The sequence below is a fragment of the Gymnodraco acuticeps genome, unplaced genomic scaffold (genome assembly GCF_902827175.1).
Source record: "Gymnodraco acuticeps unplaced genomic scaffold, fGymAcu1.1, whole genome shotgun sequence".
NCBI classification, from domain to species: domain Eukaryota; kingdom Metazoa; phylum Chordata; class Actinopteri; order Perciformes; family Bathydraconidae; genus Gymnodraco; species Gymnodraco acuticeps.
Window position 1 is genome coordinate 30,316 of NW_022990794.1, and position 22,470 is coordinate 52,785.

The 22,470-nt window shown below is 39.5% G+C and overlaps 1 protein-coding gene and 2 non-coding genes across 3 annotated transcripts in view; 2 read left to right on the forward strand and 1 right to left on the reverse strand.

Annotated features, from left to right (window-relative positions):
* zgc:85932 (uncharacterized protein LOC405875 homolog) overlaps positions 1 to 20,955 on the forward strand; it is a gene marked incomplete at its 5' end in the record, with an annotated part of 46,517 nt that extends 25,562 nt beyond the window's left edge. Inside the window, 8 exon segments of the mRNA XM_034232774.1 lie at positions 3,559 to 3,633; positions 4,330 to 4,390; positions 14,762 to 14,826; positions 15,460 to 15,528; positions 16,036 to 16,114; positions 16,774 to 16,890; positions 17,519 to 17,577; positions 20,126 to 20,955. Coding sequence (XP_034088665.1) covers positions 3,559 to 3,633; positions 4,330 to 4,390; positions 14,762 to 14,826; positions 15,460 to 15,528; positions 16,036 to 16,114; positions 16,774 to 16,890; positions 17,519 to 17,577; positions 20,126 to 20,152 — 552 coding nt within the window.
* trnak-uuu lies at positions 3,001 to 3,073 on the reverse strand. Its single transcript has one exon. It is a non-coding gene; the product is annotated as a tRNA-Lys (tRNA).
* Positions 5,339 to 5,411, forward strand: trnak-uuu. Its single transcript has one exon. It is a non-coding gene; the product is annotated as a tRNA-Lys (tRNA).
* Positions 20,956 to 22,470: the final 1,515 nt, after the last annotated feature.

Sequence of the window (22,470 nt, forward strand, 5' to 3'; positions counted from 1 at the left end):
CATACTCAGCTCGACTCAGCCTGGTTGTTGGCCCCGATAGAACCACGATTTTGTCGGGCCAGAAAAAAGGTGAAAAAGTAGCCCCAGGCCGGAACTAGGCCTAGTGGAAACACAACCAAATACGGGCCCGACACGGCACGCTTAAACCGCGCTCCGCGCCATGGTGGAAATGCGCCATTACAGTACTTTGGCAATTGGTACTGTAAAGAATCAGAGACCCAGTCTTATGAGGACTGGAGGGCTGTGCTGGAGCAAAGAGGGTATGGGGGAAAGAGAGGGGATGCACCTTAAATCACCAAATGTTGTGAGTTGTTCACTTTGTTATATTTTGCACTGTTTTTATTGTATAGTTTTATTTTACACTTTACTATACATATTGTAAGAATTGTTGTTGTTATTATTACTGTTGTTTTAAATATATAAATACATATAAAACAAGTATGGATGTTTCTGTTTCTGTTTCATATTTCACTTTCATTATTGTTATATTTACTTAATACTTTGTTCTTAAGTTTTAATACATTTATTAAAAGTTGTAATTATAATAATAAATGCACAACATAACAATAATCCTCACATATTTGTCATATTATATTCTAAGTACTATTCTATATTAAGTACATCTATAGAAGTACTGTACAATGATGTACTGACTTGCATGCTCCTTAATACTTCACTACATTTCAGAGGAAAAGATTTGACTCTGAACCTCATTGATTCGATAACATGAGTTACTTTGAAGATTTAGAAAGTATGTTACAAAGTACAATAATATAAACAGACAATGATTCACGAATGATTATGGTAAAGAACTTAAATGATCCATTGATTTTATACACAACCTACCCAAAAGTGTGGTAAAATAATAAATAAGCTCCACCTTTACATTTATGCATGTTCTGACATACAGGGGATTGAGCGGGATTCGAAAACGGCTCGCAGGGTGTATTTCAGCTACTTCACGGTTATCATTACATTACATTTAGCTGACGCTTTTATCCAAAGCGACTTACAATAAGTGCGTTCGACCAACAAAATACAAACTTGAAGAAAACAGAATCATATAAGTACATCAGGTTTCATAGAGCAAAAACATTTCAAGTGCTACTCAACTGGCTTTAGATAAGCCAGTCCTTTATTAGTATATAAGTGCTTTGTTAATAAATCTATCGCTCGAAGTGGAGTCGAAAGAGATGAGTTTTCAGTCTGCGCCGGAAGGTGTGTAAGCTATCTGCTGTCCTGATGTCAATGGGGAGCTCATTCCACCATTTTGGAGCCAGGATAGCAAACCCACGTGTTTTTGCTGATGGGAACTTGGGTCCCCTTCGCAGCGAGGGTGCAGCGAGTCGTTTGGTTGATGCAGAGCGGAGTGCACGTGCTGGGGTGTATGGTTAACCATGTTCTGGGTGTAGGAAGGGCCAGATCCATTCGCAGCATGGTACGCAAGTACCATTGTCTTGAAGTGGATTCTAGCAGTTACCGGAAGCCAGTGAAGGGAGCGGAGGAGCGGCGTGGTGTGGGAGAATTTAGGAAGGTTGAAGACCAGACGAGCCGCTGCATTCTGGATGAGCTGCAGAGGTCGGATGGCACATGCAGGTAGACCAGCCAGGAGGGAGTTGCAGTAGTCTAGGCGTGAGATGACGAGAGCCTGGACCAGAACCTGCGTGGCTTTCTGGGTCAGCTGGGGACATATCCTCCTGATGTTGTAAAGCGTTTATCTGCAGCAGCGGGTTGTAGCAGCGATGTTTGCAGTGAAGGACAGGTTGTTATCTAGGGTCACACCCAGATTCCTTGCAGTCTGAGTCGGGGAAACAACAGAGGTGCCAATGTTGATTGTTAGGTCAAGAGTGGGACAATCTTTTCCCGGGAGGAAGAGCAGCTCAGTCTAGTCAAGGTTGAGCTTGAGGTGGTGAGCAGACATCCACTGAGAGATGTCAGCTAGACAAGCAGAGATGCGTGCGACGACCTGGGTCTCTGAGCGGGGAAAGGACAGAATTAGTTGGGTATCGTCAGCGTAGCAGTGGTATGAAAAACCATGCGGGCTAATGACAGATCCGAGCGAGTTTGTGTACAAGGAGAAGAGGAGGGGACCAAGAACAGAGCCCTGAGGGACCCCTGTAGTTAATTGACAAGGGTCGGACTCCGACCCTCTCCAAGTAACCCTGTAGGTGCGGTCTTTGAGGTATGAGGTGATGAGGGAAAGTGCAGAGCCTGAAACTCCATCAGTCTATCAAACATAGACTAACGCACTATGTCCTTAGCTCAGTCGGTAGAGCATCAGACTTTTAATCTGAGGTTCAAGACCCTGTTCAGGAGAGATTTGTTTTAAATACAACAAGCAGACATTAACAATGGGGAATTCATTTAGAAACCAATATCAGGTCTAGTTACATACAGTGCTAAATGATATATATATATATATATATATATATATATATATATATATGATATACAGTAGGCATGTTCTACTAACATTTCCACAAAACAATTGCTGCAAAAATAAAAACAGCAATTAAGATAATCTGAAGGTTCATGGGGTTTTACAGATGAGGTGAGTTTAAAATGTCCTTGGAGTTAACAAACAGCGGATGCTGAACCTGGATTACAAATGATCTACATCACAACTGTCCAACTATTAGATATAATAATAGCAGTACACCACTGTCCCAAAATGCAGTGTACAAATATAAACAACTCATACTCAGAGGGGTCCCAGTTCACCTCCTAGGCCTCCTCCCTTGAGCAAGGCCCTGCTGTCCTTTACACTAGCTGCTCACTGCTCCTCGTTGTAGGACGGGTTAAATAGAGAGGTCAAATTTCACTGTGTGATATTTAGGAGGTTTCCATTTGATTCCTCAGTTACTTTTCTAAATGTGTTTATTATTAATGTTAGTGTGAAGTGCATACTGTGTTTCATTCATAACTGTTAGTAATTAGACCTTTTAGCTTCTGATTGCTTTGTCATGTTGTTGCCGTCTGCTTGTAGTATTCTAAAACTCTCGCCCGAACAGGGACTTGAACCCTGGACCCTCAGATTAAAAGTCTGATGCTCTACCGACTGAGCTATCCAGGCTCTGAATCTGGTACAATCATGGTTAGAATATAAAAATAATGATAATAAATAAATACAAATCTCACTGAGCGTCCTGACTAAGGAGGAATTCTGGGCCACAGTGAGGCTGTAAAAACCCATCAGTGCATTTTTTATAGTGCCAGTGTTGTTAGGAGATGCAGATTGTGTTAAGTCTATCACTGGCCTGTAACATGATGGGATATGTACCAGAATGCACTGGGTAGAAGAAATGGAGGGATAAATGTTGATTTCTACACCGATAAATATATTTTGTATATATATTGTAAAAAAAAACAAAAGAATGCCTAACACCTCATCTCAGGGATAGATGTATGCAACATATGGACACTCTGGAGGTACATTTAGTCAATTTCTCTGAGTAAATGAGATCCATAAAAACTGCCTTTCTAGCTAATCATTTATAAAGAAGTGATGTGTTTGTGTAAGTTTTGTTTCTGAGTTGAGTCTGTGTTTTCTGTCTGCAGCCTTCATACCGTCACCAGGCAGCTCTTCCTTCTCTTAAAGATATCGAACTACTGTTCATGAAGCACTGCAACAAGGTGAGATCCTCTGCTGAACTCCAGACCTGAGCGTGGTTAAAGGAAGCACCATCTAAATAAAAAACTCCAATATGGCCTTCATCAAAATATGTCAACTTGAGCTACTGTCTCTCAAAACTAAAACAGCAATGAAGTCTCAATCCTGTGATGTCATCGAGTAGGAGGTCTAAGATCTTTCTATTGTAGTGTTCTCAATTATGAAACATAACCTTTTCCAATATACTCTCAAGTGTCATCTCTAACATATTTAAGAGTTTGATGTCTATGGGTAGATTCCAAACGTTATACTGGATGACATTTGAGTTTTAGCGCTCTAGTTTGGGGGATTTTAGAGATATTGTTCAAATTTAACCTATGTTTTTGCACTTAGACCATGAACACCATAAACGTAACATTTATACAAAATGGAGGATTAACATAGTTCCCCTTTTAGAAACATCTACAAATGTGTCTACTTTAAAGGTACCACAGTGTGTTTTCAACTTTGTAAAACCCATTTGTTCCCTGACAGTTTAGAATATAGCAATGATGTATTCAAATGTTTTTTCTGAGCTCCTTGGCACAGATGTAGTGTGGTGAGCCATTCTGCTGCTCACTGCAGGTCATACTAGCTCAGCTGTAAGGAGCTTTGATAATGATCTCTGTGTGTGTTTTACTGAGCCCTATGTCTTGTGTTGTGTTGCTTTGTGTCATCAGAAACGCGTTTGCAAACCACTGCACCTGTACAGGCTGCTGACGGAGGCCATACAGGGAGGAGGTCAGTGGCTTTGTGACTGTGTTACATGTCAACACTGATGTTGTTTTTGTTTGAAAGCAGAATTGAATTACATTTCATTTATCTGAAGTATTTATACAAAGCAATTTACAATAAGTGCAACCAACCATGGAGACACTCACACAAAGAAAGAATGAATCCTGCATGTACATTAGTTAAAAATAAGGCTAACTACTTTAATTTTAAAGCCAAAACAAACTGGTGTTCTTGTTGAGGGGAACCTGGAACCCAGAGGTTGTTGGTTTGCTGCAGTCAGTTCCTGTTGGTATTCTACTGAGCTCAGAATAAAGCTGTATTTCATAACATGCCTTTTCAAATCTCTATTCCAAGACCTGGTCTGTGTTAGTCATGTGCTCCATTACCATGGAGTGGTCCTTATAGTCATTGTTCCCAGGCTCTCTTTACCAATGCTACTACAACATTTATGAAAGCAAAAGATGCTAGTAATATGGACAGAGTAACATTATAAATGTGTATATATCGGAAATATAAAACATGATCAAACGTATGTATACTGTAGTGTGTGCAGATATAAACAGGTAGTAGAAGAAGTAGAAAGGTAAAGTGCACCAGTGCAGTATGATCTTTTTACAATTTTGTTGTGTTTCATGCAACGTTTTTGACTTTTTGAGATGTCTCAATAAGGGCCTCCCTGCATATTTGACATGACTCCAATCCTAAAAACGCTTGCACTACAACGCAGCTTCAATCAAAAATAAGGACCTGTTCTCGCTTCGTTCCAGCAAGATGAGCTGTCTTCAATCTGTGAGGCTCGTACACCAAAGTCCTGGATTGAATCCCACTTAAACATGGCCCAGTTTGCAGCCAGGCTATAAGAAGAATCACAATCACCCCCAGCAGTAGTAGAGGACTTGAGACCACTAAACAATAGCAAGGTTTTATTCTTTGTTATAGATTTGGGCTATCAGAGCCTGGATAGCTCAGTCGGTAGAGCATCAGACTTTTAATCTGAGGGTCCAGGGTTCAAGTCCCTGTTCAGGCGAGACTTGTTTTAAATTGCAGACACTCCATCAGGCTTCCTCTTCAAAGTCAGATAGGAACCAATAGCTTTCCTTCTAGTTCCCATCATAATCCAGCGCCATAACGTCTTCCACAGCCAGATCAGATCATCACTGTGTATCCATAGCTGTAGTGAAGTTATAGGTCAAATAATACAATTCTCCTCTTCTGATAATGTTCTGTCATTTTCTACGACATGTTAACATGGAGTATGGAAGAGGATTGAGGCCTCAGTCTAAATTCTGCTGTAAAAGCTTCTGGTAGGAAGAATAGATAGAATAGAAAGCCTTTATTGTCATTATACAAACATATACAATGAGATGTTGTAGTGCAACCCTGTCACAGTGAATACAGATGAACAAACACATAGTCACAACAGAGACGGCCAGCTAACCAATCAGAGCAGACCTGAATTTATGGCACGGCAGGAAGGAGGATGTACAGCACAGTAACAAGAGAAAGATTGAAAATATGTCTATTTGTGTCTTTTACTTAATTTGTATAATGACTGAACAACTATGAAGCACACTGCATGGGTTTGGCTTCACTGGGATCCACTCCTACCTCTACTGAGACCTAGGGGGTGTACTACGAAGCAGGATTTTCGCTTAGCCGGCTAACTTCTGGGAAAAATCGGGGTTTCCGGTCCTACGAAGCTGGTTCTCTTTTTAGTAGGCTAGATCTCCATGGTAACTTATGCTGAGCGGCTAACCTGGGGGGGAATACTACGAATCTAGTTCAACCTATCTGTAAGTGAAACTTCTGTGTAGCAATGCAGTGGGAGTCACCGACTCAGGAAGGAGACACGGTGGAGCAGGAGCTTTTGATGTCAAACACTGGAGGTTTATTTGGAGTTACGGCCGGAGAGTTCACATCACAAATCACAGCAGTCACGGTGAGACTGCACGGGTGGGTTGCCACGTCAATTCTAAAGAACTCTACCTCAGACCCATGTATTTAACTAGTTCTGAGAGCATCATCAAACTGCTGCATAACAAGATAAAATCATAACACCTCTATCAGCTGACGTCAACAGGCAGGAACATAGAATCATAACACCTCGTGCGTGTGCTCAGTCAGGACAGTTTGAACTGATAAACTGGGTCAAAGTTATGGGCCTTGGAAAATATTCCACAACAGTTTCTTTCTTTTTATCAATTTTGATAATCTAAAACCCTTAGTCTAATAATATTTAGTTCAATACTTAAATCAATGGGAATCTTCAGATTTGAGTGTGGACTTACACAACATCAATTACATCAATAACAATCACATTAAGATTGAAACATTCAATCACAATGATTGATACAGCCTCATAATAGAAAAATCATCTCTCATCAGTGTTTGGATCATCCTTTGTCAAAAGCATAATAATGAACACACATAAAACACAGGTGCACAATAGCAAAAATATTTGTTTTAAACTAATATCTTTTATCATTTACCATTAGTTAATTTCATTCATCAAACTATAAAATCAAAACCAGCTTGCCGCTTTAAAGATTTACTTCAAGGCAATCACTAGTCAAAAGCATTTTAAAACTCAGGATCGTAAGAGATCCAGCTAAAAATTCACAGTCAGAGTATAGAATTCACAATGGTGATTTGATCAATCTGTAATCTGCAAAAGTGCAGTGTCCTCAATTTTAGGATTACTTTTACGTCTACTTAAATACGCTTTAGTCAAGAGTAAGGCACTTAGTCAAATCAATACATTCATTTTAGTCAAGTACATTGTTCAAAATCTGAAAAGGAAAAGTTAGGCAAATATTCAAAGACTTTTGTAAAAACCTGGAAAGGAAGGATTAAACATTCTTAAAACTTGAATTATTACATTTGTAAATGCTACCACTGATCTGTACCAAATTAAGTCTATCAATTATTCCTATTAGCCATACTTACCTGAGCTACTTATGGTACTTGGAAAGGATTCTTCTGTGTTTATCTAATGTTGAATATAGAATATCAATTTCTTTAATTTATACTTCTCTAATTTGAGGATCAAATATGCTACATAATTGTTATATGAAATATTATAAATATTTGTTTTGGGCCAAAACTGAAATGAATCCAGTACTTGAAACATCATTGTAGGTATTTCTGTGCATGGATAATACATTAAAGAGTAGTGTTGTTAAGCCTGATTGCTGGACGATAAAGGATATTAACATTATCTGTGATAATAGTAGAAATATCTTATTATTCAATACTTTATCATCTGAAAATATTAATTAATTAATTTTGTTTAGTGCGAAAGTGTAATCTGATCCGGCAAAAATATATTAATCACCACTATTCAACACATGTCTGGTCATTGGAAATATAAAGACAGTCATTAATTGTACATCTGTAAACATCCAAGATATAAAATCAATGCAAAGTTCATCTTTGTACGAGAGCTGGAAGAACGTGTCCTTCAGTCTTTCTGACTCGTTCTCCTCCTCTCTTTATGACAACGAGTGTCTGGTGTGTAAAGGCATCCTGATACTATAGATTAGCACTGAGGTGCTGATTGGCTCAAACTCTTCGTCATCAGAGCGCCATATTTCAACCCCCCCAATTGCTCTGCTTTTGTGTGGCTCATTCAGTGAGCACTGTAGTTGATCCCTCCCAGTGAAATGGAGGCTCATCTGCCTGCATTCCTTCTGCTATCTGCTTGAGAGCAGTGCAACTGCGTATTCCAAGTGGCGCATCCAGGTCTCCCCCCGTGATGGGAGAGGTTAGGAAGATATCTGCTCCCCCAAGAAACAAGGAACCTTGTATGAAGCCTCTGAAGTCCTCGCTCGTCCCGCAGGGTTGTCTGCCTGAGCCCACCGAGCAGAATGGTGAAGAAGCATCCCATCTCCTCAGATAGTTGAAGATTAGAATCCTCTCATCTCGAACGACCTCGTGCCTCCTTGCCCGTGGCTGGGGGTGCCCTCTGCAGCCGGAGAGTGTGACCCTCTCTCTCTGACCCTCTCTGACCCTCTCTGACCCTCCAGAACTATCCTAGTTATTGGGTTAACACTTGATAGGGATGTTTTCCTGAGTGCAGACAACTCAAAGTAATGGATTAGCACATTATCATTTAATTACAAAAATAGGATAGGCCCCTCAGAATTATTTGGGAGCCTTCCTGACCCATGCACATTATAAATGTAAGGTTTGTGTTAGTCATTTAACATGCAATAATCATATACTCATCAGTCCAAAGCAGAGAAATGTTATTGTAATTTAAAGGTGAGCTAGTCCCTGTGGATATCACCCCTTCTCAATGATTCTAAATGTTATATTAATTCACCATTTACCGTTTGATAAAAGATTAGTTTATCAGAAATATAATTCCATAAATATAATTCCATAAAACAGGTTTGAGAAATAAATGTTCCAATATAAAATCAATTACTCAATATAATTGACTCTTCCCTCCCTTTTCTTACATATGTCTCATATGAAATAATAACTTAGGAGTCTATTTAAGCATGGTGTAATCTATTACTCGAGAAGACTCAGTATCACCTGTGTGCAGCTTACAAAAAAACAATTGTGAGAAACATATATTATGCAGGAAATGTATACCTTTGTTGAAAAAACAAAGCATATCTGATTTGGGAGGAAAAGCTTCATCCCCCTTAACATCTGAGTTACCACTGAAGGCATAGCATGAATGGAATTGGGTGTCTGAGGGTGTCACTACTGAGAAATGTCAAACACATTCAAAACCTTACATTTGAAAACAGGTTTGCATTCCTTCTCTTAAAATGACGTTATCATTGGAAACAATAAAAGCTAATTGTTTTGATGTAGAATCTATCAATTGAATCGTTAGAGCAGAACAGAATGGTCGTATTGTAGCCTGAGTTCCGTGCAGCCTCTAGTTTTACCAGGTGGAAACATTGTCCATATAATGTGAATACATGTAGAACTAAGAGGCTCCTGACATTAGGCCTATTTTTAAAAATAGTAGGGGCTTTTAACAGCTTGCCAATCTACAGGCATCCTCTGCATAGCAGTATGAATAGCCTTAAAAAAACAACCCACTCTGCGGTAATGAGTCATATTTCTGAACCAAATGCCCTAAGTGAAGCCGTTGGTCTCATCTGACTGACCCAAGGGTTGGTGCTGGTGTGACCGGGAGGCTTCCAGGTGTTCAAAGCAGATGTCAAGCTTTCAGTTCATGGCTTGGTGGGGGGAGTGGCCCACGTGAGACAGTGTCAATGGCTGTAATGTTCAGTTTGAGGAGCATTGTCTCTGGGAGCAGGGAATGGTGTCCATTCTCGGACCAGACCATTAATGTCATGTAGAGCAGCCATAGCATCTCTGTGACTGCACTCAGCCGGACTGTAGCAGGGCAGAACTGGGTGACTCTTAGTGAAGCCGTCCAAGGCCATAGACAAAATGGATCCACGTACTAACAAAAGGGTCATCAATGTCTCTCTTTACCATTGGCCTAATTGCACAACAAATTAGTGGAAAAAAATGTGGAGCACTAATCCATCATCATGTGAAATGTTGAGTTAATCTAAATAATTACTTATGGGTTGAAATCAAATTAACATTAGAACTAAAGTCAGTTAAAATTGGACTTGCACGGATCAGAATCTAATCAATACACCATTTTCCCAGCTCTGTAATGAAAAGGATAACAAGATTAGGTACTTTACAGGAGTGTTAAAACACCCAAACATGCACACGTATCTTATTCTAGTAGAGATTAGAGGACAAGGTCTAATGTTGTGAACAAAATTATCAAGTCAAAGTTATTTTGTTTATTCTATGTTATGTACCACATTTAATTTAATAATTCATCTTGAATTACTAATAACTTTAAAGAAGGCAACAATTTACAATTTGGATAAGGTGAATACTCATCCAAAGTGTGTGTGTGTGTGTGTGTGTGTGTGTGTGTGTGTGTGTGTGTGTGTGTGTGTGTGTGTGTGTGTGTGTGTGTGTGTGTGTGTGTGTGTGTGTGTGTGTGTGTGTGTGTGTGTGTGTGTGTGTGTGTGTGTGTGTGTGTGTGTGTGTGTGTGTGTGTGTGTGTGTGTGTGTGTGTGTGTGTGTGTGTGTGTGTGTGTGTGTGTGTGTCCAAGGTTTCAAACATTTGGGACAGCACAGCAGTGAGAATGTTATGAGAACCAATATGTTGTTTACACTAAACTCGGAGGAAGCTAGACTGGAACATTTTAAATAAATCAAAACACTTGCACATTAATTAAATACATTTAACATTTAGCTCGAGCTGGGTTCAATACTTATTTAAAATTGGGCTCGAGTAGAACCCCTGGATTTGGCTTGCAACACAAAAGTGATACTGATCTAAAGAGATTGCCCAAGGTTTAAAACATGTATTATGCACACAATAAAAACTTCAACAAATATATTGATCCTGGCTTAACCAGCGACCTTTACTCTGTTGTCCATAAGCTCGGTTTCAGAAAACTTGTCAGTAGTTTAACAACTATTTTAATCTTAGTAATGTCTATGGAGACCAATTGGTTGATACGAGAAATAATTTGAAGCAGTTTAATAAAGAATGTTAAACTATTTTTAAAACTGTAATTGAACTTCAACTTATATTAATTATCTGATTCCAGTGGCCAGTTGGAACAGACAATCAACAAAGTTTCCATTTTGCAGCAACAGCGCAAAAGTTTTCAACAACAATTAGTATTATGTCTGAGTCTAGTTCTGTCTTATCTGCTTTGTTTCGGAATGTGTTCAATACATTACGTTTTTATTCATTATTACCATACAATATATAGATTAAGAATAAATGAAACAAATAATACAACATTGACCTAAAAAAAACAGATTTTGCAACCCTGATCTCCTCAGGCAGGTCTCTGAGGGTCTCGGGGCGCAGGACGGGCACAGGGTTTATACAAGATCACAAACATTAACATACCAGCAATACCATTTAAGAATGGATTCTTAAAGCAATATAATCTTCTTTTCTTCTTACACCTACAGCGCTCACCCTGAACAGTGGGCTTCTTGTTTACATTTTCCCCTGCACACTCAGAGGCAGGACATAAAAACACTCTTTTGCTATTTATTTTTCATTTTGCAGCACATTTATACGACCAGAATTTTGCTTTACATTTTTATATTATTTATTTTTCTCAAGTAATTTACTTTTGGTGAGATAACTAAAGTTTAGTTCATTTTACCCTGGCTATGGACTGATTCATTATTAGTTGTTACAAAACATACACAAGATGGCGGGACAAACCAATATAGACCCCCCATACAAACAATCAGACAAACAAAACATGAACTCGTAATAAACACCAGCGTGACAGCAAAGCTCATCCAGCTCAATTTAGTCCGAATTAAGAGGTTTCAGTGGGGGTAGGGAATTATAGAAATGGAGCACCTACTCGCGCATCCACCCTTGTACAAGTGCTAAGATCGTGCCTGAAGACCGTCCAAAAGCGATAACTAGCTTATCCTCTTGCGACAACCACTACTATATTCTAGTGGCGCTATGAACCCCCGACCAGGAGAACATAGACTTTTTTTTCTCTACCCTTTCTCTCCAAAAACAGCACAGTTAACTGTAGTCCTACACGACCAGCCTATATACCTGCCATCGAGTTCATCACAACGGTAAAACACAGCTTCTGTTCCACACTTGCTTGCCACTGCCCACCTGTGATCAATTAGCCTATAATTGTTTATGTATGCACCCCGGACCGCCACCAGCTGGTCCAGCAACGTAGGCAACACTTCCAAGCAACGTAGGAAATGTTCCTCCAGCAGAGTAGAGAGCTGTGGCGCATCAGGTGATGCACGCACCTCGTGCTGCCCCAGCCTTACCAGCAATGCAGAAGACGGTCACAAACAACGAGTGCTTTTAGACCGTTTTTAATAGGGATGGCGGTGGTGTGAGTTAAAGATATAGACAGGAACTGTGACTTTCTTCCTCTCAGCTGCACGGCTGCAGCCACCCAGACACGGGGATGTTTACACACACACCCGTGGCTGCTGCTGGAGCCGTGCTCACAGAGGCGATGGGGGGAATATCTCTGGCTGCTTATTTTTAACTGCTGTTTTGGCCGCTGAAACCCCAGAATTCGGCGATTTGTTCAATACAAATCTTTACATTGCTCTCATACAGAAGCTCCACTTTACTGATGTATTTCTTTAAGGTTACTCTAAACATGAGCTGTGTATGCTTGTATGGCACTTCCGTCCCGAGCAGCACACATAGAGGAAATCAGCCAGGACTGAGTCCCCAGACACTGATCTCCTGGGTTTATTATCCCCAAATGTTCGTCAACCAAAAACGAAACGCAGCCGCTCAGTTTCACAGGTAATTTTAGGATACCGTCAATCACAGATTCTGGTAAGGCAATGTCCAAATGTATATTTGAAAATCACACTTACCAGCCCTGAAGATTTGTTGGTATCCTGCCGACAACGCCAAATTGTAAGGGAAACTTCTGTGTAGCAATGCAGTGGGAGTCACCGACTCAGGAAGGAGACACGGTGGAGCAGGAGCTTTTGATGTCAAACACTGGAGGTTTATTTGGAGTTACGGCCGGAGAGTTCACATCACAAATCACAGCAGTCACGGTGAGACTGCACGGGTGGGTTGCCACGTCAATTCTAAAGAACTCTACCTCAGACCCATGTATTTAACTAGTTCTGAGAGCATCATCAAACTGCTGCATAACAAGATAAAATCATAACACCTCTATCAGCTGACGTCAACAGGCAGGAACATAGAATCATAACACCTCTATCAGCTGACGCCAACAGGCAGGAACAGGGAGACAGAATACTGAGAGCACAGCAGCCAAGGTTACGAGGTGCGTGTGCTCAGTCAGGACAGTTTGAACTGATAAACTGGGTCAAAGTTATGGGCCTTGGAAAATATTCCACAACACTATCCTGGATATGTTTTGAGTTATCCGGTTGACTTCATCCAAAACAAAGCCGCTCTCGCTAAACTGTCCTACAACGCTGGCTATCAACTCGTTCGCTCAAGCCAGCCGTGTCCTATCTAGTTAGGTGCGCGTTCACATGAAAGGGGTGGTATCTGGAGCATTCGACCAATCACAAACATGGAGAAGCGTACTGACAGCGCAGCGTCATACTTCCTGAATGAAAAGTGAAATGAAACTATAATATTAGACATATGAAAAAGTTAAACTTTAAACATCCATGACTTAAACACTTTATCCAGGATCAAAGCCACAGAGCTGCACCTGCAAGGTGAATACAGCTGGTAAAAGAAAAAGTGTTTGAATGCGTACATTAACAGGTTTATGATATCACTGCCCCGTCCAAGACACCATCTGACTTTCATTACATTTGACTCGAGTGTTTCGTCAACTTAATGTGTTGCTTAAAATAATACTTCTGCATACAGTATGTGACACTGTGAGTGTTGCACGGCCAGATACGGCTCAGCTGACTCAGATAAGGAAATATATGATACATTATGATGTGATATGATGTGATATGAATGATAATGGGACACATCAACGTCTGAACTCACAGTGACTGTAGGCAACGTAATGTTACTTTGATCCGGTTACTTATGTTGTGGCAGATATTTAATTAAGCTTTCTTAACATAATAGTATAATAGTTATAATAGTCAGACTGCTCTGAAGATGGGAGGTGATGTTCTATTCATTTTCACGTTCACACAGTCGGTGATTTTGGCCGGCCGTCTTTCCTGCAACAGCAGTTTAAACTGTATTTCCTCCGCACACTGAGCTCTGATTGGTCAGCAGGCGTGGTGCTTTCGCTGAGTTGATCTCTTATCCTGGAACCTATCCGGCTTCGGAGCACAGACTAGGTTCCAGGATAAGTCACCATGGAGATCTAGCCCGCTAAAAAGTGAACCAGCTTCGTAGTACCGGAAATCCCAGAAGTTATCTTGCTAAACGAAAATCCTGCTTCGTAGTACAGGCCTCTGCTAGTTGAGAGTCATTAACATAACAACATTCATATTCAAGAATGAATAATTGTGCAAATATATAGAGAAATATCTAAATAAAATATTGTTAGCATTTCAATTATATTCCTTTTTTTTCTTTTATTTCATATACCATTTGCAATTAAATACATTTTATATAAAAAAATTCAAACGTTTATTTGTCTTTGATCTTTCTAAGAGCAATAAGGAAATCCACATTTTAATTATACCTCTGTATAATATCACATTTCTTTTTTTTGTTTAAGAAATTCTTTTTTGCCACTCCAAACAGCCCAGCCTGCAACATGAGGGCTACAGCTATCAGTTCTTTCTCTGATGACTTGTCTCACTCTCATTAATATACTGTTTATACTTGTGTGTACTGAATGCATGTGTTAATGCCCTCTGTGCTCTCTGTCTCAGTGTTGGCTGGCAGTGAGAAGTACCTGGCTCTGGAACACTGCAAGAGCCTGGTGGTCCTCACGGATGTATCCTTATCGGTCATTTCTATCTATATCTCTGTCATATCTGTTAGTTTGTTAGTATTAGTGAAGAGTTTTTATAGAGGTGTCGTTTTTGACCCTCGTGGAGATTTATAGTGTGATATTTTCTTTAATGTAAATCACTGCCATGAGAACCAGGATAGTTAGTAAATACCTCTTCATTCAGGACCCTCAGTGAGTTCAGCAACATACGATGAATGAGTCCTGCTTCTCTCTGGATCCTGAGGTTTGATACTTTTATCTTACATTATTTCTTAATACAATGTAGATGTTAACTTCAGAGAAAAGAGCATGTGGGAAACACTAAAATAGCGATGAGATAAAAAAAGATCTGTAGACTATAGCACAGTAGTAGAAACATTTGTTTCCTCTATCACAATGTATAATACCCCTTCCAGAGCCTGGATAGCTCAGTCGGTAGAGACTTTAAATCTGAGGGTCCAGGGTTCAAGTCCCTGTTCAGGCGAGACAAGTTTTAAAAACTACAAACAAGAGGAAAACACTTGACAGCTAAATTGTGAGTTAAATCAAATACAAAATGATAGATATTTCACACTGAGTGAAGTCATCATGTTGTCACTGTGAGGCATTGTTTGTGTTTCCTTGACTTGACTTTAGGTTCAAGGCAACGCTAATTTGGAGTGGTCAGAGTTCAAGAGTCTGTGGGACAAAATCAGGAGGTGGACGGTGAGATCATCAACACACACACACACACACACACACACACACACACACACACACACACACACACACACACACACACACACACGCACAGTCCTGTCCTGTCACAGATATGCTCTATGACTTAATGTTGATGACAGTTCAAATCACTTGTCTATGTACTCTAAAATGTAATGGTTAAAGGAGATTTCTTCCACAGGCTGATTTGAAGAATCCTTCCTTAAATCACTGTGGGGGTTATTTATTTTCTTATCCCTCTCTTTCTTTATTTGTACACTGAGTCCTTTGTGGTGCAGTTTATTTCAGCACTGCCATTTTAAATGTAAAAGTATCATGCTGGATAAAAACATAAAACCATCAAGGTGTTGTTTATCATGAAAAACAACATGTTTTATCAGAAGATCACATCTTTGGAACAGGAGCTGGGTCGATCATTGCGTGTGATGCTTTCAGAATGATGATAATAATGTTGACAGACATGATGTTATTCACTTGTTTTCCATCTGTCCTCAGGATATCTTCCTGGTGTTTGACAAGAACAAAACAAATCGTCTGGAGTACCAGGAGGTGGCTCCCGCTCTCAAGGCAGCAGGTGGGACTCACAGCAAATCAAAGAAATCAATAAAAGTATATTTACCTTAGCACTTCCCTCAGCTGCATGTATCAGTCCATGTGTAAGACGTGCAGCTGTTTAATGTTCAGGATCCACACCTGACCAGCAGAGGGAGACAAACCCCCTCTAACTCTACTCAGCATCATTACATCATTCATATATACTCTGACTACATTCAACGCCTTAATAAAGTTACATTTATATCCATTATATTATCAGAATACATTTATTTGTATTTTCATTTTAGACTGACTTCTACTTGTATTCCTCCACATATCTGATAAATAGTTCATTATAGTCCACTACATTTATCAGCTTTAGTTCCGATTAAAATTGCAGATAGAAAGAGTTTTTACAACAATACATGGTTCAAAATGTAATTATTATATATTCACATGGAAAGTAATGTTATAGTAATTAAAATAACAATAATAATCTCATTATAGTGTTTGATATGGTAGCATTATAAAAACTTTTCTTTTGATACTTGAAATACTTTTATATTTGTAATACTTACATTTACTTAATGTAACATTTGTAATCCTTCTTCCACCTCACTCTGGATTGAAATATATATTTAAACTCAGGCATACTGAAAATATGAATGTTAATAAAGTGATGTTCTGTGAGTGCTGCAGGCATCCAGGTGGACGACCTGATCATGCAGCTGGTTGGCCTCAGGTACACGGAGCCCGACATGACCATCAGCTACCCCGGCTTCCTGTTCCTGCTGATGAAGCTGGAGACCATGATCCGTAAGGGGTGTGGGGGGGGGCAATATGATGTTTCAAACACTTTAACACTTGAAATGAATGATCCAGAATAATCCAATCCAACCCTCTCCTTCTGCTGATCACTGCCAACATGTCCAGATGTCCCCAGTAGAGAGGGAGTTTTCACAGCAGTGATGTGACGCCAACATATCTCACGCTGGCAAAAACATCATGGAGTCATAAGGAAGACATAACAAATCATCTGATAAAGCTTAAACGTAGAAATATATAAAAATGAATAAATAGAGGATACAAATATTAAATATAAGGAGAAATACAAAAATATGAAAAAATGATAATTTTACCTGATTTCACATTGTTTTTGTTAAAATAATGTTATACACTATGCATTACAATAATGCACATTATTACTGTGAACCCTGCTCAGATTAGCACCCAATTCAAACAATTGTACACCCTCTGCTATGATGCTAAACTCGATCAATCCATCACAAATGATGTGCCAAAACGAACTTGTGTTTAACTTGGAAACAGCATTTTGAAATCTGAACATAGTTAGAAAGCTTCTGTAAATCTTTATATTCTCTCGTACAGACAGAAGGCACAGTTCAACTGTTTCTCACATCTTCACATTTCTTCTCTTCTGCAGACAAATTCCAACGGTACGACATGGTGGGGATAGGCAACATATCCATCAGCTACAGACAGGTAGGAACAACACACTCCTCCCCCTTCATCTGCTCTGACTTTGTACTTTTAACAAAAAAGAAAAAGGGCTTAACATGCAACAGGAACACATAATATAGTGAAGGAAAATCCCACAATAAATATAAGCTACAATTTGATTGTAAATCAAATACCCAATGATAATTCAGACAAATACGTTATTTACATCTGAAATAGAAAAACAATTAAAAGATTAAAATGTACATTTAGTTTATGTCCTCACAATGTACGACAGGGAAGAATACTGATGACAAATATTTGGACTTGTTTTCTAGTTCCAAGAAGCTACATACCATCGATCATTATTGAACCACTAATGTGCAAATGTCTCTGAATATTGAGCTGAATCTGCACTCAGTGTTAGACTGAGTGTTAAACTGTGATCTGTCAGTCACATGTCCAGCTGATATTCACACAGTGCATCCACTAACATTCTGTTTCTGTTCCAAGGACAGCTTTAATAAAGCAGTTACTTCCAGCTTGTTAGAGGCATTATTCTACACTTGAGTGAAACAGGAAGCTGTTCCCAGGGCCGGCCCTAGACTTATGGGGGCCCTAAGCGAGCTTTGGCTTGGGGCCCCCCCCCCGCACGTTCTCACTACACACAACACGGAACCAACTTTTGTCTTATGATGTTAGCATAAGCACACATATTGTATAAATAACCATGTAAACACTGTGGACCTAACCTCCTCTAGGGGGGTCCGGGGGCATGCTTAAATATTGAAGTTAAATGCATCAATCTGGTGCACTTTGAGAGTAAAATTAAGAGATCTATGGATACATCTCTCAACACCCATATGAAACAGAACTGTAAACAGATTTTTCTTTATGGATATTTTACAAATCACTTAAACTGTGTTCTTGTTTTGTCATATAGTATTTCACAACTGTTTTTCATTTATTCTCTCTGGCTGTCCATCTCATAATGTTCACATAGAAACTAGCTGTCAATAGGAATATCATTCAGAAGAATTATAATTTCTTGCAAAAATCTGTCACAAAAAGAGGTTGCACATTTAAATTCAGGTGTTGTTATGGCAACGTCAGTGCCCAAACAGCCACATTTACTGCTGCAAATACGTTCAAACATGCTGTTGACACGCAGTGGCAACTATGCCACCATTTCAGCTGACCTTTTCTCAGAAATACTGTCACATAACATCCATATATTTCAGTGCTAGGTTGATGCTCAGCTAAGCTAACTATGAAACACTTTAACTGACAGCACTCCGGATCAACTGTGTAGTGTAAGGTAGCTTCTAGCTTCATATCGAACAGTAAGTCAACATTTCCCAGAGAGCTTTCTTTGAAATCACCAGGTAATGCTAAAAACCATTACATTTAGATTGTATGACAAAGTGTTTATTTAATATATCTGGCTAGCTATAGCTACTTGCTAACGGTTTAGCTTACCCCGCGATTCAAAGTAACGTCAACGTAGCTGTAATTTATGCTTTGCTTACATGTTCGCATAACTTGGAAGTTACTGACATGTACATACCTTGTTCACCTGGCTCAAGTGGTGGCTCTGGGGTTGTTGTGTGAGCCACCACTTGAGAATTGTCGTCTTTTTTAAGAAAAATGTTTCTTATGTCCATCTTCAAAAACTCTGAGTCCGACTGACAGTTTAAACATTGTCACAGCTCACAGGATAGGTACCTGTCAGCCAATAAGACAGATGTTTATTTCCATTCAACTCTCTGGTTGTTCTGGTGTCTTGCCTCTGTTGCATTCACTGAACACGGGAAATTACATTCCTGCCGTCCTCTCTAGTGTCATGATGAGGTTCAGGTAAAGCACGGTGAATGTATTATATGATTGACTCAATAATATAATACATGACTTTGAGAGTAGGCAATCTAGGCATATTAACACAATTAATTAAACATACTTATCACGGCGACGATGGTACTGAGAATATTTTCATTTATTTATTTTGCTAGAAACCCTTAGTGGCTGCGGGGCCCTAAGCGGCCGCTTATGTCGCTTAATGGGTCGGGCCGGCTCTGGCTGTTCCTCTTGAATCTGCACACATGTTGATGCTAAGCTAACTGTGTTATAACTTAAACGCTTTATTTGGGTTCACACAGTATTTATATTGCATTTTGCTCAGTTCAATCTTTTTTAGTGACTCAAAAATAGCAATCAAACGCACAATAAAGATGTTGATAAACAAGCAAAGACAAAAAAATAAAGAACAAAATAAAAGAATCAGTAGAAATGGGGTGTTTTTCTGGTTGTTATATTCTTATTGAAATGTTGCTGTTTGTCTCTTTTTGTCCTTTGCACTGTCAGTCAGAGTTTCATTTGACATACAGTACCGTACCGTCAAACCTCCACACAAATAAGGTCTATGTTAAGAGTACTTTCTACAAGCTAATACAGAGTGTATAAAGAGCAGTCCTCTCAGATATGTGACTGAACCCTGTCGAGCTTTGAGGCAGGAGACACATCAACTGTAAAGATTGTGTCATCATTAAAGCAGATGTGTTGAACTAAATGTTTTCTCTTCTCTGATTGGTTCCAGTGGCTCCACATGACCATGTACAACTGAGCTGCTCCAATCAGACGCAACCATCAGGGATCACTTTGTTAAATATCCTTCTCTATTTCTTAATTTTTTTTTACAGAAAATGGTCACATGCATTAAAGTAAATGTTATGGGCTATGGGTATAGTTTAAACTTGGGAGAAAGTCTGTTAAATGTATACAAAGGTTAAATGATTTATATATAGTGGTGTACAATTATGCTTTAGAAAAGGGCTATGGTTAAAAATGAAGGTTGAACGTTTTCTGTGTGCTTATGACCCCACCCCCGCACTGCTCCTGCATGGAGGTTTTTATTTACTGTAATTATGGGATTAATGACACATGGGAAAAGGACCCCCAATGAGAAGTGGGCGTCAGATTAAAGTGTTTTTATTTTGCAGTCAGCTGAGTAATATTCCCATGAATAAAATACCTTAGTTGGCTTTAGACTGGTTGAAAAAGTGCCTTACTGTGGGAACTCTTTGAAGACTCTAAATGTACAGGTTAGTTCAGAGATAGAAACATGTAGCAAAACTAAGCCTTCATAATTGTTCACATAGTTGCATTTTCAACTACTCTCCAAGATGATATTGTGACACCTGTACCCAACAGATCTATATCAGAGAACCAAAGAATATACATGGATTGATTTTGCCATGTTGCAGGCAACAGGAGTGCTAAGGCTTTAGCAGCTACAGCTTGTTTGATAAAGAATAGGGGAGTGTTTGTAAATTATATTTTTGCATAGCATATTGCATAAACAATGCTGACAATTGTACACTGAAAGTACAATATGACATTGTTAATAAAAAAGTATAAAAACTAAAACCATAGTATGCCATTTATGTTTCCCCTCCAATGCCCTCATCATATTGTCCAACACTAGTTGGATCTCTAAGAACTCTCTCCAGTCCGGACACATCCAGGTGAGCTGCGCTGAGGGCAGGTGTGTGATTCACTGTGCTGGTGACACGGTATAAAGTAATGACCAACACTAAGGTCCACTCTTTTCTATCATTCACCCCATTATTAGTATGGAAGATTCTGAATGCTTACATGTAAAGTGTCAAAAGAGGAAATCAATTGAAACACAATAAACGGCCATCTTTAATGATGACACATGAACACTAAGTGAACCATTGATCAGAGTTGCTTCAGGCCATGGACATGATACTGTTACACTTGTTTGGGCTTTCTTCCCGACAGAGTATATATACTGACAGTTCTTGAAGTACTTCGCTGGAGTATTTCCATGTGAAGTAACTTTATGCTTCCTTTCTACTCCGAGTGGTCAATATTGTACTTTCTAGCTACTTTTGTTTTCCCTTCCTATCCAGTGAACTTGATGAATTTCAAGATGTGTTGAATGTTTTTGATTAACTGAAGGATGAAGTGTTCCTTTATGTGATGAGATACCCGATCATCTGAAAACATAAGTGACGTCACAAAGCTGAATGTACGTTTTTCTCACCGGACAGTGACGCTACAAACATTAGGATCTAATCAAATATGATGAATAAACTACCCAACAGCATATAAAGGAGTTACAATGAGCACCACCTTAAACAACTACAGAGGTCAAATGCAACATACATGAATGCAGCAGTCATGAATCCAGAAACACCAGATGTACAAGTTAAACACTAACAGGGGACATTTACTGCCCGATGAAGACTTTTACTTTTCACACGTTTGGTTACAATACTTTGTATTGTTGAAATGCACGAGGTGGGAGAGGTACAGAGGAGTGAGCCTCGTATACAGTATCTAGGGGGGGGGGTGCCGCTGATGGTGCGGGCGGTTCTGGACCAGGTGAAGTTTGTGGACAGACTTGAGAGGGAGACCAAAGAGAAGAGGTAGTAGTCGATGCGTGAGACGACCAGGTGACACTGAATTCATTGAGTCACATTTTGATGCTTCTCAATGTTTATGCTCAATTTGTGTCTTTGGTCTCCTCTTTGTTTCAGGCCGTGATTCTAAATGAATACTGATCATTGTTCTCTACTTGTTTGGTTATATAGAACTGCTGTAAGTTTTTCACAGGCTATTTTTTCCCTGAGCCCCCCCCCCCCCCCCCCCACACGCACAGGGGACATTTTAAGAAGTGACCCTCTGTTCTCATGTCTGGTCTGGTATGTGTAAATATCCGTCTTCCAGCACCAGCCTTTTAAGTCAGAGCTATAAATACCAGAGGCTTTGAGTGTGTGTGTGTTTGAGAGAGTGTGTGTTTAATATCCTGTGTGTTGTTTCAAACTGACTTTAAGAGTGGCATGTGGCAACACACCAGCCACACCTCCGCAGTGTGTTTATTGAGGGGGAGATTACCAAACTCTTGTTGAAGGC